Source organism: Artibeus jamaicensis, unplaced genomic scaffold, assembly GCF_021234435.1.
Source record: "Artibeus jamaicensis isolate MK-2021 breed Jamaican fruit bat unplaced genomic scaffold, CSHL_Jam_final contig_391, whole genome shotgun sequence".
Lineage (NCBI taxonomy): Eukaryota > Metazoa > Chordata > Mammalia > Chiroptera > Phyllostomidae > Artibeus > Artibeus jamaicensis.
Window position 1 is genome coordinate 25,711,743 of NW_026521814.1, and position 17,746 is coordinate 25,729,488.

Below are 17,746 nucleotides of genomic sequence, written 5' to 3' on the forward strand. Positions count from 1 at the left end.
AATTCTTCTGGGAGAAAATATATGAGTACATCTTTGTGAATTTGGGTTAAACAAAGCCTTCTTAGATGTGACAACAAAAACACAAGTGACAAATGAAAACACTGGCAAATTGGAGTCCATCAAAATTAAAAACTATGTCTTAAAAGGTAAAAACGTATGGAAAAACTATGTCTTTCCATACAAATGAAAAGACAGTGCTACAGGATGGAGAAACTGTCTGCATAGCATATGTATTTGGTAAGAGGCTTATTCCTATATCTTATTATTGAAAAGCTCTTAAAAAACAAGTAGGTAAATAACTCAAGTAAAAATGGGCAAAAGATATAAATTGAAGTTTCTTCCAAGAGGATATGTGAATGATCAAGGTATATGAAAAGAGGCTCAACACGATTAGCCATCTGGAAAATGCAAATCAAAACCACAATTAAATGCCACTTTACACCTACTTGGAGTATAATACTCAAAAATGTTGTAATAACAAGTATGGGCAAGGATGTGGAGAAATTTGAATCCTTGCATGCTGTTTGTTGGTGGAAATACAAAATGAGGCAGCCACTCTGCAGATCACCAAAGTTAATCATATCATAAGGTTACCATCTGACTCAGCAGTTCACCATTTAGGAATCTACCCAAGTTAAATGAAAACGTATGCCCAGATTAAAACTTGTACACACATATACAAATTTGTACACAGATGTTCATTATAATATTATTCATCACAGCCAAAATTGGAAACAACACAAATGTTCATCAACTGATGAATGAACAAAATGTAGTACATCTATATAATGGGGTATTTCCCATCAATCAAAAGAACAAAATACTGATAAATACAACAATATAGATGAACCTTGAAAACACCATGTTAAGTGAAAGAAGCCAGTCATAATGGACCACATCCTGAACTATTCCATTTATATAAAATGTGAGAATAAAATAAAAATCTGTGGAGCTACAAAGTAGACTAGTTGGTACCTAGGAATGGGGCAGGGAAACCTGGGGGTAAATGGCGAGGGGCTGCTAATGCTACAAGTTTATTTCTGGAGTGATGAAAATGTTCTAAAATTTATTGTTTATGGTTGCAAAACTTGGTGAATATTTTGAAAACACTGAATACTTTAAATCAGTGAGTTTTATGTGAATTATAATATGACTGCAGATCTATCTATGTAATCTAATCTATTCATTTAAAAAAAACAGGGGCCAAGGGAAATGATGTGATTTTATCCAAGATAAGAACAAGCCCCCTTACCCCCTTTCTGTCCCTCAGTCTCCCCCAATCTCTCTCTGGTAGCTCTGATGGAGTGGCGTGTGTTACTTGACCCTTTTTCATTGCTATAGGAAGATCACGCTTCAGTTTTCAGGGCCTTCCTATATTTATACGTAAAATGAGGATACCATTATCTGCTTCTACCTCCCTTACCTACATTGTAGAGATATCAGAGAACCACAGAGAAGAGAAAGAATCTGAGAAGTATAAGGTTTTTAATATACTAGAAGTTTTTCCTCTTCCTCTGGCTGTCCCATCATGCCATGCACAGCTCAAAAGGCAAATACTATGTCTAAATAAAATTACAAAAAGACAATTGTTAAACTTATGAATTCAGGTATAAAACATTTCATAATATATCCCCTAAGCATGTAATAACTTTATCCCAAAATGTCAGACACAAATGTATTTTTTTTTGATACATGGCTCCTTCTTTCCCCCCAAATCTGACTGCTCACTGTTGCTATAATGAAAACATCTTTGTTACATTTTCTTCTCGCATCGACAAATTTGCTGGAGAAGAAAAAAGATATTAGATTCAATTAAATTATATACATCCATTAAAAATATATGAATTTTATTTCATTGTCATAATTGATAATTGATGTTTTATATGAACATCTTAAACTACCACATGAATAATATCTATGTATGTTACAGAAATAGTACAACACAATTTTTGCTAATGTGAACCTAATTTTTATTTCATCTCTTACTTTTGTTTTTTCCCAATTGTTATGCACTTCTCCCTGATATATATCTCTTAATATCTGCTGATTCTAGGCACTTATGGCAAGTTAGGATCTAGCATTACTTTTATTACCCTGGATAATGCTATTTTGATTGTAGAAAGCTCATTTTAGGATGAGTTCAGAGACCAGGGTAAACTGCTATGTCAAAGCCATAGAAAAGACTGCAATGAATAAAAAGGAGCTCTTGTAAACAACCTTTAGAAGATCATCTATCCCCAGGGCATGGTACTGGTTTCTTAAGTTTCATTCATAGCTTTGTGATAAAAGAATGAATGGACCCAATTTAACTTTGCATTGGGAGGACTAGAAAAATCAGATATTTGTTTTATTTTATTTTTTCTTTTTACTAAAAACAGCACTTAGATTTTCAGCAGTACTGAGTTTTTGAGTGGCTGTTGCATATAATCCTACAATTTGTTTAATCACTCATTAGATATTTTACATCCTGTTTGTTAGGGAAATGTGTCTGGAATAGACTGATGTGGGCTGCTGAGGAGGGGTTACTGATCTGTTGTTTAGATGAACCAGCACATACAATACATTACTTTAGGGAAGTAAACCACTGACCAGAAAGTTTCTACCCAATTTAAAACACCTTCGGGAGGACAGTTCTCAGTAAATAATGCTTATACCTCAGAAAGCTATTTATTATGAATGCTCTGGATACAGAAAATGGAAATGCTTCCCATATACACTCTGTCCAGTTTCTTAGAACTGACCAAGAAAATTGCCTAAGGTAGAGTTAGAGGGGATTTAGCTTCTGGTGAATTTTTTAGATCACAAATGTGAGGACAGTACTCTCAAATTCATTTGTCTTGAGAAACACAAAAATTTAAAAAGAATCATTAGAATTTTGGCCTCAGAAATTATGTTCAAATATAAATATATTATTCATAAATTTATCTAGCATTATAACAGTATCCAAATCAACCTCATGGTCAAGTAAAATTAAGAGAAGGACTCTGTTGATGTGTAAAATATTAGACTCATTAGCAACACATATATACACACATGTGCACACACATGTAAACACACATGGAAGGGGAAGATACAGTGGTTATCTTGGAATGGTGAGATGACATTTTAATAGAATCTCCCTATTTCTAATCTTTTCAAATTTCTATGACAAACATGTACACCTTTTATAATCAGAGAAGCTGTAACAAATTCCATTTCGGTGTAACCGTCAAAAATATGGACTGGGAAATAAGAAGCTTGACATCGTATTTTAAAGTCCTAATAAAAAGATATAGCATTGCCACTAAGACAGGATTAAAACCCACTGGCATATGGGTGATATTTATGTGCCATTTAATTTGGTGATTCTGCCCTCTTTCTACATATCTCATAATTCCTGTTCTTGCATTTCTAATACAGCATCCTTCACAACTTGGAAAGGGGCATGTAGCCCATCAACTAGTCCCAAAGGTAGTAAAGAATGAATCTCACCTTGCTTAGCAAATGGCTTACTGAGAGCAGTGCCCCTGCACTTCTGGGTTCCTCAGTGGTCTGCCTTTTGCACACCCCTTTAAAATATTGTGATAATGAATGACACACTAGTATTACAGGTAGGGGGAGTGTTGTAATACCCATCTCTAAAAGCTGTGTTATATGCATCTTTTAAGAAAAAATATGAAAACTATCACTAGTTATGACATATAAATTGTGTTCACCCTTGTCCGTTATCAAGGTTGCTATTGCCATTTCAGAACAAGCAAATTGAAGTTGAGGCAGATCAGAATAACCAGCTTTTGGTGAAGATGTATCTGTTCTCTGCAGCCTAGAGGCTAAAAATCTTTTCAATCTAACTGGCACACATATAGTTGTAATAAAGGTATTTCCATAGATAATAATTCAGTATGTCTTAAAAAACAAATAAAAAACCAAACAGCCTTTAAAACATAAGGTATATTCACCTAATGGAAAAGACTATATACTTCAAGGGCTCGTAGACAATATGATCATACTAGTGGTGAATTTCATCATAAAGCAGACATTAAATTCTTTGTTTTTATATTCTGTTTCAACAAATAAAGTTAGTTCCTAGATGAATATATTTAGCATGCTAAATATCTTCAGTTTTCCTGTGTATGCATGCAAAGCCCTAGCTCTTCCACTTACTGTTTGGCTTTGTCAGTTTGTTTACCCTTGTACTTTCCTTTTTTGTAAAATGGGAACTATTAGTGTATGTAACTTCATAAGATTATTGGGATGATTCAATGGCACTACAGTGGTACCTACTGCGTGGGACACATGCTTTTGGATGTTCTCTCATATTTCAATAACTACAGTGAGATTTACATGTTTATCTCTGAGATGTTACATAGGGATGCTGGAGCACAGAGCATACGCTCCCTAATTTTAAGGGAAAGGAATGTCTTACTCAGAATATACCAGGGATTGAGATTCGGAAAACTCCAGAGAAAATCAAGAAGAGTTTGGTGAGTGAGCACTAGAAAAGTAAGCCTAGAGCAAGATTTTTTTAAAAAAGCGAGTAAACAAACTAGCTATCATTAATAAATCAACAAACAACAAGTGCTGGTGAGGATGTGGAGAAAAAGGAAGCCTAGTGCACTGTTGGTGAGAATGTAGACTGGCATACACTGTGGAAAACAGTATGAAGTTTCCTTAAAAAATTAAAAATGGAGCTGCCTTTTGACCCAGATTCCAGTGCTGGGACTATACCCTAAGAGTCACAAAACACCAATTCTAAAGGACCTACGCACTCCTGTGTTCACAGCAGCACTATTTACAATAGCCAAGTGCTAGAAACAGCCTAAGTGCCCACAAGAAGATGAGTGGATCAGAAAACTGGTATGTTTATACAATGGAATACAACACAGCAGTAAAAGAGAAGGAATGCCTGCCTTTTGCAAGAGCATGGATGGAACTGGAGACTATTATGCTAAGTAAAAGAAGTCAGTCAGTGAAAGACAAATACCATATAATCTCATTTATAAGAGGAATCTAATGAACAAAATAAACTAATGAGCACAATGGAAGCAAAGGCATGGCAACATGGAACAGACTGACAGGCATAAGAGCAGAGGGGTGAGGTGGTGACTGATTGGAAAAAGGTGAAGGAGTAAGTCAGAGAACATACATGAAAGGCCTCTAGACATGGACAGGGGTGTGAAATTCGACTATGGAAGTGGGAGCTGGGCTGGGTAGAGGGGGATGAGAGGGGAAATGGGACATCTGTAATAGCATAAATGATAAAACATCAGAAATAAAAAAAAACAAGTAAAAAAGAGAAACAATGAATGAAAACAGGTAAGTGGTAGAAATATAATCTGTACTTAGGAGTTTTTCTCTTTTGCCTGCATATAGTATTTCATTATTTTATATAAAGTGGAACTTACATGATTCATGCAGCACAAGCTAAATAAAATGATAAAAACAGATACAACATGTTAATGTTTAGGAAACTTCATTCCTGTATTTCTTGGTATTCTACAGCAGGTCTATGTTTGTATTGATCACATTTTAATTAAGTTTAATTACTGTGCGATGGCAGCATTGAGGCACAGTCTCTGAGAAAAATGCAAAAACTCTTCAGAACTTAGGTGAAAATTCAATTCATTTTGAAATAACCCAGTATCACAGTAGACCTGAGGTAAGCTTTTGTTTTAAGGACCATAGTTTATTTTCAAATTTCAGGTTCATTTTTTTTAAGTTTCACCTTCCACAAAGCATATGCCTGCTGTTTTGGAAGATGTGTTAGTTGTGGTTTTTTTTTTTGCTGGAGGTGGCGGGGAGTAGGGGTGGGGGTTTATTGCCTGTTGTGCAATTCAAGAGGCATTATTATTCAATTCTCTTCTAAGTATCATTTAAAGTGTTTAGATTTGGTTTATAGATTTGACCATTTACTAGCAGCCATTGGCGGGGGGAAGTTTGGGTCACAGATGTGGCATTTTTCAATATGGATCATTGTGTCGACCCTGTTACAGAAGATACTGTCCTATTTAACTATAATTGAACTTCTAAATTTTATTCCATTGTGTAAAATTTTTAAAAAAAATTACAAATTATGTTTTAAGATAGGTGGAGAAATATATAAAAGAAGGAATTACAAAATCAAAATCAAACTTTGACATTTGGACATAGATTTGCTTAAAAATGTCAACATTTTCCATTAAAATCATTGGAATGGAAAAGGCATATTCCCCCAAATCAGGAGCTGTGTATTTCCCTTTGTCTCTGCAAAAATTTTCTGGGTAAATGGATACATTGAAGGAATGAGAGGTGTATTTTCTCTTCAGACCCCACGCATCTATACAAACAGAGAATAATGTGTGTAGCAATTTGCAGCCCTGAGGGCATTATCTTTTTGGGTGTGGGCGAAAAGGCAGTTCCTGGGAGGAAGTACCTTCTACTATAGGAATCTTGGCCTTCAAAAGGTGTTCTCCTAAAGCCTTACATCCAACACAAACTGTGGATTTTCTAGATGAGACCTGTTTTCTGTTTTGCTTTGTTTTGTTTTTCATTCTCTCCATGAGTAAACTCGTGGAAGAAATTAGTCCCAATTATGGTGACCACATTGACAATTCTAAGGCAAGAGAGCAAAGGAAATCAATAAGATGGAACCACCCTGAGGAAGACTGAATCAACTCTTAGTTCACAAAAGTCTGTGACTCATCAGCATCCTCTTCTTTAGATATCCCGAACAACTCTGAGTGGTCGTTTTACTTAACAGAAACTGGTTGGAACCTTTCCAATTGCAACACAATCTTTTTGTTCACTCTTCAGCCAGTAGTAGTTTTAAAAGAAATCAGTTTCTATATTTCCCTCAGAGGTGTCTTCATTTTCCCTGTCAAACTCATAATCCAAAGGTACTCAAGTCAGCAGGACCTAACGCCTAATTTGCTTATACATATGGTGAAATCTAGCGCAAGGATCATCCACGGCCATTGCCTGGCTTCAAATATTCATGATTCTCCCTCCACAGCCCGCAATGCATTAAAGGTGGGAATGATGCCAACAGCACAGTCTTCTCCCGACAAGGAGCCTTCTCAGATCACAGGAGCACGGTGGTAAAGACTCCAGACCAAACTGTCTTTGTAAGAGATACTCACAAAAGGAGTGCCAAATCCCACACCCTGTTTCAGATATGAAGCATCAATGAAATAAAGAAAAAAAAAACAGACTCATTCATTTACTCTGCTGAGCTCATTTTACTGCAACTACTTTGTTTTTCTCCTTTCTCATCATTGCAGCCCAAAAAGGATGTTATGCACTGAAACTGGAAGATATTCTTAATGTTTCAAAAATAAAATGCCTACTAAGGAATTAATAGCATTTAAGCCAATATGATTTTGCTAATGGAGCCTGAATGGCACATAGAGAATAATACAAGAGCAAAGTTAAAATGGCAGTTAAGAGCTATCAAGCATACATAAGAAGTAGATACACATAATAATTTAAGTTGTCTCTTTATGTCATTTGTCACCCAGCCACATCTGCTCTTACACCTGTGCTCCTTTTCTTGATCTGTCCTGACACCCTGGAAATGTCAGGCATTCAGCCAGTTTCACCCAGCCATTCCTATGATCAGACCCAGTTACCGACTTGCTTTATTCTTACATTAAATCAAGAATCAACCCCAGGGCTCTGAACTACTTCTGACTGACAGGACCAACAGAAAGTTAGTTCTAGGCTAATTACTTCTTAAGATTAGTTCCTGGCACAAAGTGTTACTGCTGACCTACTTTGGACTTCCTGAAATAATTTATGTGGTAACATAATTAAGAGAATATAAAGCTGTTTCTAAAACCAACCAAGTATCAGAAATATTTGTTGAAATCATAAGTTGTTATTCCCAGTGCTATCAGCTGGGACTTTATTACTCTGCAATGAGTCAATTTTATTATGTTTGACTTATCAGACATTCTTTTTCTTTATAAATTATATTTGACAGAATGTATTTGAGAGTCTCTTTGATGTATAGCTGGATTAATTTTGACTTTTTTTGTCTGGATATAAAGAGAAACAATCTTTTAAGCTCTCCTTTTCACTTTTTCTTAACCCCTGCCCCCAAAGGGGCCACACATCCCTTTGCACAGCTATTGCAATTATTCCAACATCCATCCTAGATAAGGGGATGCCTGGATGTGAGAGTGGCCATGTATGTGGTGTGGACCACTTGCCATGTGGACTTTCAATTCTCTGTTTTGAGAACTTAATTCTTTCCTACACTTAGGTAAATATCCATAACTGAAGAATTTTCTGTAGTAATAGTCTTTCCTTACTACTAAAAATGACTGATCATTTTCTGATTTCTACTGCCTTAATGTTCTCCCTATGAAGAAAATGACAAGGGAAAAAACCTTCAAACAAAATCATGGAACATAAGTGAGAGGCTTATATGAGTTTATAAATCACATTTTCTCAAAATAAAGGCATTAAATGTTAGTAAGATATTAGTACATGGTTTATCAATGCCATCCTCTAATAAGTATTTTTCTCCTATTATTCTACCTTCCTTACTCTTCTCCCTTTTATTTATTTTTTCTTTCCCATGTCCAGTGTGACTTGCTTCTTAAGTCAAAATCTCATTAAGTGACTATGAAAACAAGGTCAACCTACTGTGTACTGGCTTCTGGCTTCTAATAAAGAATTATCATCATCTAGAAAGTACCTGAGCACCTTTGAATAACTAGACTAAGACCTTGTGGTGAAATGGAAGATACTAATTTCTTAGGCCAGAGTTAAAGAAAGATCAAGAGTTAATTTTTCACCTTTGTTTTAAAATTGCAGACACAATAACATTATTTCTCAGCAGTATTTCCTCACATCTTGTTATTACTTCACATTACAGGCTTGAGGAAATGTGCATGCATAAAGCTGGAGTTTGGTGTCAAAGAAGAAAAATAATACAAGACACTGAGTCGTATTCTTTGTTCCCATACAACACAGGCAGTGTTCTATGTTTGTGAGAGGACTGGCCATGGTTTCATCCAAAATCAATGGCACTTCAAAGCCCCCCTGAATCAGCTCTCGGTACAAGAGTCAGATCACTCCCCAATTATTGCTTCTTATCTTACTTTATAGTGTCTTTCATTCCATGCCTGTTTAATTTCATTTACTGCTTTATTTCTGTGTCCTTTAAGTCTCTCCAATTTGTCCTTCATGGCTATAACTAAGTATAATATATTAACATCCAAAGGTATTTATGTAAATGAAAATCAATACGCTTATTATTTCAGCACCATTCCTTATTGCTTACATTGGACATTCTGAGCACATTTTATTTAAACGCTAACAACTCTTCATCCTTGCCTGGAAAGCGTGATGATCTTCCTGGCTCCCTGCGCCCTGCAGCCCTCTAGTCTTCACAGCTACGGCCACTTAGCTCCATCTGGAGGTTCAGCCCTTTTCTGCATTTTGGAACTAATCCTATCTCTAGGCTGGGGATGTACAAGAAATCCTTAATCAGAAGCTAAGTGATTCAGTATCCAGTCAACCTTATTGCATTTGACCTTCCAATTTATTTCTGAGATCCAGGTGCTGGCCCCAGCCCCCTGTAACCAAGGCTTGGCTTTCTTCTATACTGGTTCTGGCAAGTGGGTATCTCTCCAGTCTCTCCTGCATCTGTCTCCAGCTAGTTTTCCTAACTGATACCTTCTCGCTGACTGAAGTTCTACCCTGGCCTTCTCTCTGTTTCCTCCGTAACTCAGTTTCTTTTTATAACTGCAGTTGCCATGGGTGTTGAATCTCTCTGGCGCCACTGGACTTGCCAGTATCTCCTTGTACTGCCAGCCTTCATACCATAGATCTGATCTTTTGCTAGGAGACCAGGAGTGACACTGACTGTCTGGACATTTTCCCTGCCTGCTGCCGCCATCTCTCTTGTCACCAGCTCTAACCCTGTACATCTCGAGTCAATGAATCTAAGCTGCCTGCAATCTGGCCATCTCATTATCTGAGACTTGACAGGGAAAAACTATTTGAATTCCATCTTTGGTTGAACTGTTATGCTAACAGCCTCTTGGTACTTCCACCTCATTTTGTCCTAGGGCCCCACCACTTACACACTTTAAAACTCAGTGCCCTCTTTGTGAAGTGATATCATAATGAAATATGCCCCTTGGTTATATTGAAGATAACTGGGGAAAATGCATACAAATGGACCAAGCCTAAATAAGCAATTAGTAATCTTCACTTGCTATTATTATCTCACTGCTTAAATCTTTGCACTTGTAAAGTGGAACTATGTCACTTAATGATGATCATTAATGAGATGAGATACTAAAGGAAAAATGCCAATTTTTTAAAAGTAAAATAAGTGACAGCAAAATATTTATCAAATTAAAAAATATGTTGAATTACAGAAGTTATCAAAGACATTAAAAATGAGATATTTTAAAAGTATATTTTCTGTAAATGTGTTCTAATATACAGAACCCTAAAGCATTTAAGGAGAACAAATATTCTTTGAGTCAGTCATTTATTTCAGAGCAGTATTTTGTGATCATTTGGAGAATTTTATGTAAGTAAAATTCTAAGTCCCACTTTTTTTAAGTGTTTCATTAATTTACCCTAAGAACCCCATCCAGTTTGCTCAGTTGGAGTCCTCAACTTAATCTGCACTTGAAAATATTCTAAAATATTTTAAGTGCAGAGTGTTTCACTCTTGCCAAAATTATGTTGCCTCCATTTTTTCTTTTTGTCCTTTCTGTGAATTGTCCCCTCCATCACAAAAGTTTGGTCAAAATGATGGCTTTATTTAAGTTAAGATATAATTGACATATAAGATTGTATAAGTTTAAGATGTACAGCAGGCTGATTTGATACACTTGTATATTGCAATATGATTACCACTATCATGTTAGCTGATACCTCCGTCAGGTCAGATACCACTCTTTTTGGTGGTGAGAACATTTAAGATTTACTCAGCCATTTTGATCAAAATGAGTGTTAAGAGCTTTAGGTAAGCACAGCCTGCATTTTGAAGAAAACAAAGGACACCATACCTGAAAGGTGTGGGTAAGAGCCAATGAGTGAGAAACAAAGAAGAGGGGACAGGGGAGAGAGAGGAAGGAGGAGGAAAGGAGGGAGAGAGACAGAGAGAGAGCTTCACTCACTATCATGCCACAAAGACCTCTCAGTTCTGGGTCGTTCACTTTGGATGTGGTCAAGGCTGGACCAAATGCATGTCCATGACCTAGAAGCCTATTTGGGGACTCATTCACAATAATAAATATTATTTATTATTTGTTCAGCATATCTTTATAGGAGAAGCTGAGTATTGCTTGAATGAAGGGAAAAACTGAACCTAGAGGGTGGGTCAGAGATCTTTCTTTGCTTCCCCATATTCCCAGTTCAGCTGCAGGCATGCATGGGCGTACCCTTAAATAAAATCTCTGGTTACCCAGATCCGCCATCTTAGAAAGCTGATGAGCAAGTGTCCATTGTTTCTTGACCGTGTTTCTTGAGAGATGTTCTGGTAAATGTGATTATTCTCTCCATCTCTTAACATTGACAGAATTTCAGACTCTCAGTGACATCTTTTTATATTTTTACCAAAGAAAGTGGGGCAGCTGGGAAGCTGCCTGGCTGGCCCAACTTTAATTCAATTTCAGAAATTTCTTGCTGCTATTATAGCCTTCCTATTTTCCCCCTTAGGAACTAAATAAGAAAAAGAAATGCTGAGAATGTCTTCTTTAGGAAATACTCAAAGAAGTAAAAATAAATTATCGTTATTTTGCTTTAAAAAATAAAGGCACTTTACCAGACATCCTCAGCATCTTCATCACATTCTGCACCGAACTGGCAAATATCGCAGGTGGATGTCTCCTTTTGACTGGTTTCTCCTGAGCCTTCATGGACTGTAAGAACAGAGGAAAGAAACAAAAATCACTCAGGTAAGTGTGCATAGTATCAACAACTCTAATACTACATTAAAGCTGCTACTTTTCCAATGGACATTTGCTATTAGGGCTTCATAAGAATGTCGTCCTCAACTCCATTTTCCTCCCAATTCAAGGACGACTCTAATAATAATATACCACCCATTGGTATGTAGTGAACACTTCAGCTTTTTCTAAGCAAAATAAAACGAATGAGAGTTAACTAGATTTATCAAAATTGCTCAGCTAATAAATAAACCAAATGAAAGTTATTTTATGGAAAGAAATTCAGATTTTTTCTTGCCTATGGGAAACAATTTAGAGTATAATTTATTTTAAAAATACCTAGCATTTTCTCATTTCTAAATTATATATTTTTTCATTCATAGACTTTTATACATAATTAAAAAAAACTTATGTGGGTGGCCTTAACTTATTAGCTATATCTTCTTTTCTCTCCTTAAGATGTTAAGTGCTGATAAGGAAGAAAATGTTGATTATAAATTTTTAGAAAACAGCTTTAATTGGTTTGTACAGTGAGTTCTTGAATCTTACATAAATGTGTCACAGAGCCCATTACAGGGGTTTCCTCTCTGCGAATTATGAGCACATGTTTAATTTTAAACATATATAATCACTGATGATGATTATGGATAGTCTTCTTTTCTCCTCAAAAATTACAAGTATAACAATATGCAACATCTAACCTAATTATAAAATTAACCTCTTAAAATCAGGACACAGCAGTGTAAATGAAGAAAAACTTTCTAGCATTTTGAGTCCAAATAACAAAAATCTCAGAAACACTTTTGAGATGATGAATTACTGTTTATCCAATTAAAAAATATTGAAAGCAAAAATCGTTTTCCTTGTAAATGAAAAATTGCAACAACCTAACTACTGCATAGATAATTTTATTCCATGAACAGATCATACACTTAGAAACAAATGTTTAAATTAAAATCTTTAAAATGTGCATTTCTGCTAAAGGCCATGCATTTTCAACAGAAAAAAGACTATAAGCAATTAAGTATGGCATTGCCTCCTATCTCTATGAACCTTAATAATAAGATAACATTTGAGCAAAAATATAATTTATTAACATGAACCCTGAACCTGACAAATCCAACCTTACTTATTTTCTTTTAATAAGATATTTTCTCATCATTTCTTCTTTGTTTGCAAACCAGTTTTTAACATTTACAAAAGCAAAGGTCTTTATTTTGTGATTTTCTTTGCTTTACTGCTATGCAGATAAATGATTTAATTGTTTTTAAAAAGGACAAGAAGATATCTCTGAGAGTACTCTGTTTTACAGTTTCTTCAGAAAAGGTAGATTTATTATTTTTCTAAAGCTTATTTTTACTTGTACTTGATTATTTGCACTTACATTTAAAAAGTTATGAATTAAACAGGTTAACTTCAATTGCAAAAGTATTCATGATAGGGTTTTAAATTTGGAAGTCTTAAAAAAAAAGAGTTCTCCCTAGAAAGAAAGGATTTTGAACTCTGATAAAATACACAACACTTATTATCCTCTCTGTTACTTTAATACAGGCAAGACATTAGAACGGACCATGGGGATAAGAAGGAAGCTGGGGTCCCGCCTCAGGGGAGGCTGAACAGCTGAGGTTTTCTCTTTATTACTTTCTTATTATTAATGTAACACAGAAGCTGCTAATGGGAGAGAACCTTTTAGTATTAGCAAGATTAGCAGCTTCCAGACTAAAACTTCCCATCACTCAGGAAACACTAACGTGCAATGGGAAGGTCCTTAATGAACAGTTACAGCCACTTAAGGGCAGCCCCCTTGTCTTTTGCAGTTGAGATCCTTGGTCAAGGATCTACTGGGAGTTACCCAGGGGATAAGTTGTGCCAACTCACAATTATACACAATAGTATGCACATAATAAAAACTATGTTATAGATGACAATGGATTATTTAGAATAATATACAATAGTGGTATTTATTATAATAATACATATGTAGTATATGTAATAGTTTATATACAGTGTATATTATATATATACGTACTATACTAAACTATAGCACCTCAATATTACCATAGTGAGTTAGGAAGTGTTCCCACTTCTATTTTATGAGAGTTTGGGTATGACAGTATTATTTGATTTCTTCATGAAAGCTATTTCAATTTTCTATTTTATTGGGTCCTGCTATTATTCATTATTTCCTTTGCATTATTCACCCAGAGTTTAATTCATTAGTTTTATAATTTTTTTAAATGTTAGAAGTACTTGATTTTATACCTTTCGTATTTTTCAATATATATTTAAATCTATAAAATTCCTTATAAAGACTGCTTTGGTTATATCCCATGAATATGGGTATTGTGCTTTTATATATATATATAATGTATTTTGAGATTTCTTCTCTAGTCCATAGATTATGTAGTGTGCTTTTTAATTTCCAAATATTTGAGGGTCTTTAAGAGTATATTATTTTATTCATCTTTAATTTAACTCTATCATGATTAGAGAATATATTCTGTTTAAATCTTTTGAAATTTATTGAAACTTGTTTTATGACTGAGAATATTATCTACTTCCTTGAATAATTCATGTGCATTAAGAAGTTGTAACTTCATGTGGGAAGTAATTTCCTATAAATGTTAATATGTTTAAGTAGATGGTTTGTATTGTTCATATCATTTATAACTGTACTGAGTTTTAAGTTGTTCTACTACTGAGAAATATTAAAATATCTATTAGTTACAGTAACATTATTTCCAGTTCTCTTTTGTTTTGTCTTGTATTTGGGATCTTTGATATTGGGTGTAGAAACATTTAGCTGTCTTGTCTTATGTCTTCTTAAATAAGTGACCCTTTTCTCATTATAAAATGAACCCTTTTAATCTCTAGTAATACTGTCACCTTGCAGACTACTTTGTTCTGACATTCATAAAGCCACCAGCTTTATTTTGCTTATTGTTTCTATTATTTTATACTCAACCTGTTAGTTAACATGTTTAAAATGTGTTCCTTACATGTATAAAGGACCCATGGACAAAGCCAAAGGGGGTAGGTTTGAGGGTGGGAGGCAGGGATGGGTGCGGTGGAGGGGCCAAGGTGGGGTGAAAATAGAGACAGCTGTTCTTGAACAACAATAAAAAATAAATACAATAAAAAATAAAGTGTGTTCCTTGATAGACTCAAAGATACAGAGAACAGACTAATGGTTGCCAGAAGGGAGGGGCTTGAAGGGCTAGGTGAAAAAGGTGAAGAGATTAAGAGATACAGATCAGTAGTTGCTAAATAGTTATGGGAATATATATAACAGCAGAGGAAATATAGTCGGTAATATTACCATAACTATGTATGGTGCCAAGTGGGTACTTGAAATATCAAGGGAACACTTTGTAAAGTATATGATTGCAGTTGAAAAATAAAAAAAATAAAGTGTGTTTATGTATTTCTTGGAAACTTGTAGTTAGATCTTGCTTTTAAAATTCAGTCTGAATATGTTAGCGATTGTCAGGGCATTTAGTCCATTTAATTTAGGGTGAATAATTTCTGGGTTATCCTTGTGTTATTATTTTGGTGATTGTTTTAAGAATTACAGTACACATCTTTAAATTATCCTATCACTTAATGAACAATTTAAGAACTTGATGACAATACAGGTACAGCCCACTCTGCATTTTTACTGCTGTATATCATACCTCTGCCTATGCTGCAGAATTCCTGTTCTTTTTAAAAATTAGTTTTATTTTAGCAGCTGCCTTATTCTGTGCAAATTTCAATGGCAAAAGCCAGACATTTCAGTGTTAATGAAGACTCTAGCCTATTATTGTTAAGCAAGTATTTGACTTCTGACATACATTTGTTTTAACTTTTTCAGACTTACATATAGTCTCACATTCTCCATGGAAGACATCATTGATATGTGACATTTACAGTAGATTGCATTAATTTTTCCAATTATTTTTCCAGTCTCTCCAACAAAAGGGTTAATATGTTTCTCTCTCTAGCCATATGACTTGAGTTCCATGATATCACTGTTGGTCTAATGATTTGTTTTTGCCATTGAAATGTGATTGGAAGTAAGAAGTTATATATAAACCATCATGTGGATTTCTTGCTTTCCATCTCTGAATTAAAAATAAACAAACAAAACTTCTGGCTAAGATGGAGGCATAGGTAGATATACTGTGCTTCCTTGCACAACCAAAAGAAGAATAACAACAAATTTAAGAACAAAATGCAACCAGAAATGCCAGAAAATCAAACTGTATGGAAGTCCAACAACCAAGGAGTTAAAGAAGAAACATTTATCCAGACTGGTAGGAGGGGTGGAGACAGGAATCTGGGCAGAGAGGATGCAAGACAAGGCAGCAGCTAGAGCACCAGGGCAGGCAAGGTGGTGGCCAGGTGAAGGTGGGGGGCTTGTGGACTGGGTGGTCCCACATTGCCATGCAGATAAACCAGGAGGAACAAGTGGGGAGTAAGAAAGACCACACAACCCAGCATGGGGTTCTATCATGGGGGAAATAAATCCTCAAAACTTCTGAGTGAAGAATTCTGTGGGAGTTGTGGCAGTGGGAGAAAACCCCAGCATCACGGGAGAGTTCATTGGAGAGACCCACAGTGTCCTAGAATGTACACAAACCCACCCACCCAGAAATCAGCACCAGAAGGGCCAAATTTGCTGGTGGGTAGCTGGGGAAGTGACTGAAAGCTGGCCCAGAGCCCAGCAAGCAGCTTTGTTCCATCTTGGACCCCTCCCCCAAATACAGCACCATAATGCAGCCATGTGGGTTGCCCCACTCTGGAATATCTAAGGCTCCTCTCATTATACATAACAGGTGCATGAGACAAAAAAAGGCCCAAATTAAAGAACAGATCAAAGCTCCAGAAAAAAATACACCTAAGCAATGAAGAGATAGCAAACTTATCAGCTGTATAGTTCAAAACACTGGTAATCAGGATACTCACAGAAATGGTTGAATATGGTTGCAAAATAGAGGGAAGAGTGAAGACTATGAAAAGTGGATTGAAGAAAAATGCACAAGGAACCAACAGTGATGAGAAGGAAACCAGGACTCAAATCAATGGTTTGGAGCAGAAGGAAGAAATAAACATTCAACCAGAATAGGATGAAGAAATAAGAATTCAAAAAAAAAATGAGGAGAGACTTAGGAACCTCCAGGACAACTTTAAGTATTGCAACATCTGAATCATAAGGGTGCCAGAAAGAGAAGAGGAAAAGCAAGAAATTGAAAACTTATTTGAAAACATAATGAAGGAGAACTTCCTTAACCTGGCAAAGGAAATAGATTTCCAGAAAATCCAAGAAGCTCAGAGAGCCCAAAGAAGTTGGACCCAAGGAAGCACACGCCAAGGCACATCATAATTACATTATCCAAGATTAAAGATAAGGAGAGAATCTTAAAAGCAGCAAGAGAAAAGGAGACAGCTATCTATGAAGGAGTACCCATAAGACTATCAGCTGATTTCTGAAAAGAAATCTTACAGGCAAGAAGGGGCTGGAAAGAAGTATTCAAAGTCAAGAAAGGCAAGGATCTACATCCAAGATTATTCTAGCTAGCAAAGTTATCATTTAGAATGGAAGGGCAGATCAAATGTTTCCCAGATAAGGTCAAGTTAAAGGAATTCATCATCACCAAGCCCTTATTATATGAAATGTTAAAAGGACTTACCTAAGAAAAAGAAGATGATCAAAAATATGAACAGTAAAAGGATAACAAACTCACAACTATCCACAACTGAACCTAAAGAAACAAAAAGAAACTAAGCAAGCAACTAGAATAGGAACAAAATGAGAGAAATGGAGATCACATGGAGGGTTATCAATGGGGAGCAGGAGTGGGGAGAATGGTGAAAAAGGTATAGGGACT

General features: G+C 35.6%; 1 protein-coding gene across 1 annotated transcript in view; it reads right to left on the reverse strand.

The window, feature by feature from the left end:
- The window catches only part of TMEFF2 (transmembrane protein with EGF like and two follistatin like domains 2), a 230,449-nt gene that overhangs the window by 94,486 nt on the left and 118,217 nt on the right, over nucleotides 1–17,746 (reverse strand). The window contains exon 5 of the mRNA XM_053665145.1: nucleotides 11,753–11,849. Within this exon, the coding sequence (XP_053521120.1) occupies nucleotides 11,753–11,849 (97 nt within the window). The remainder of the gene's footprint in view (nucleotides 1–11,752; nucleotides 11,850–17,746) is intronic.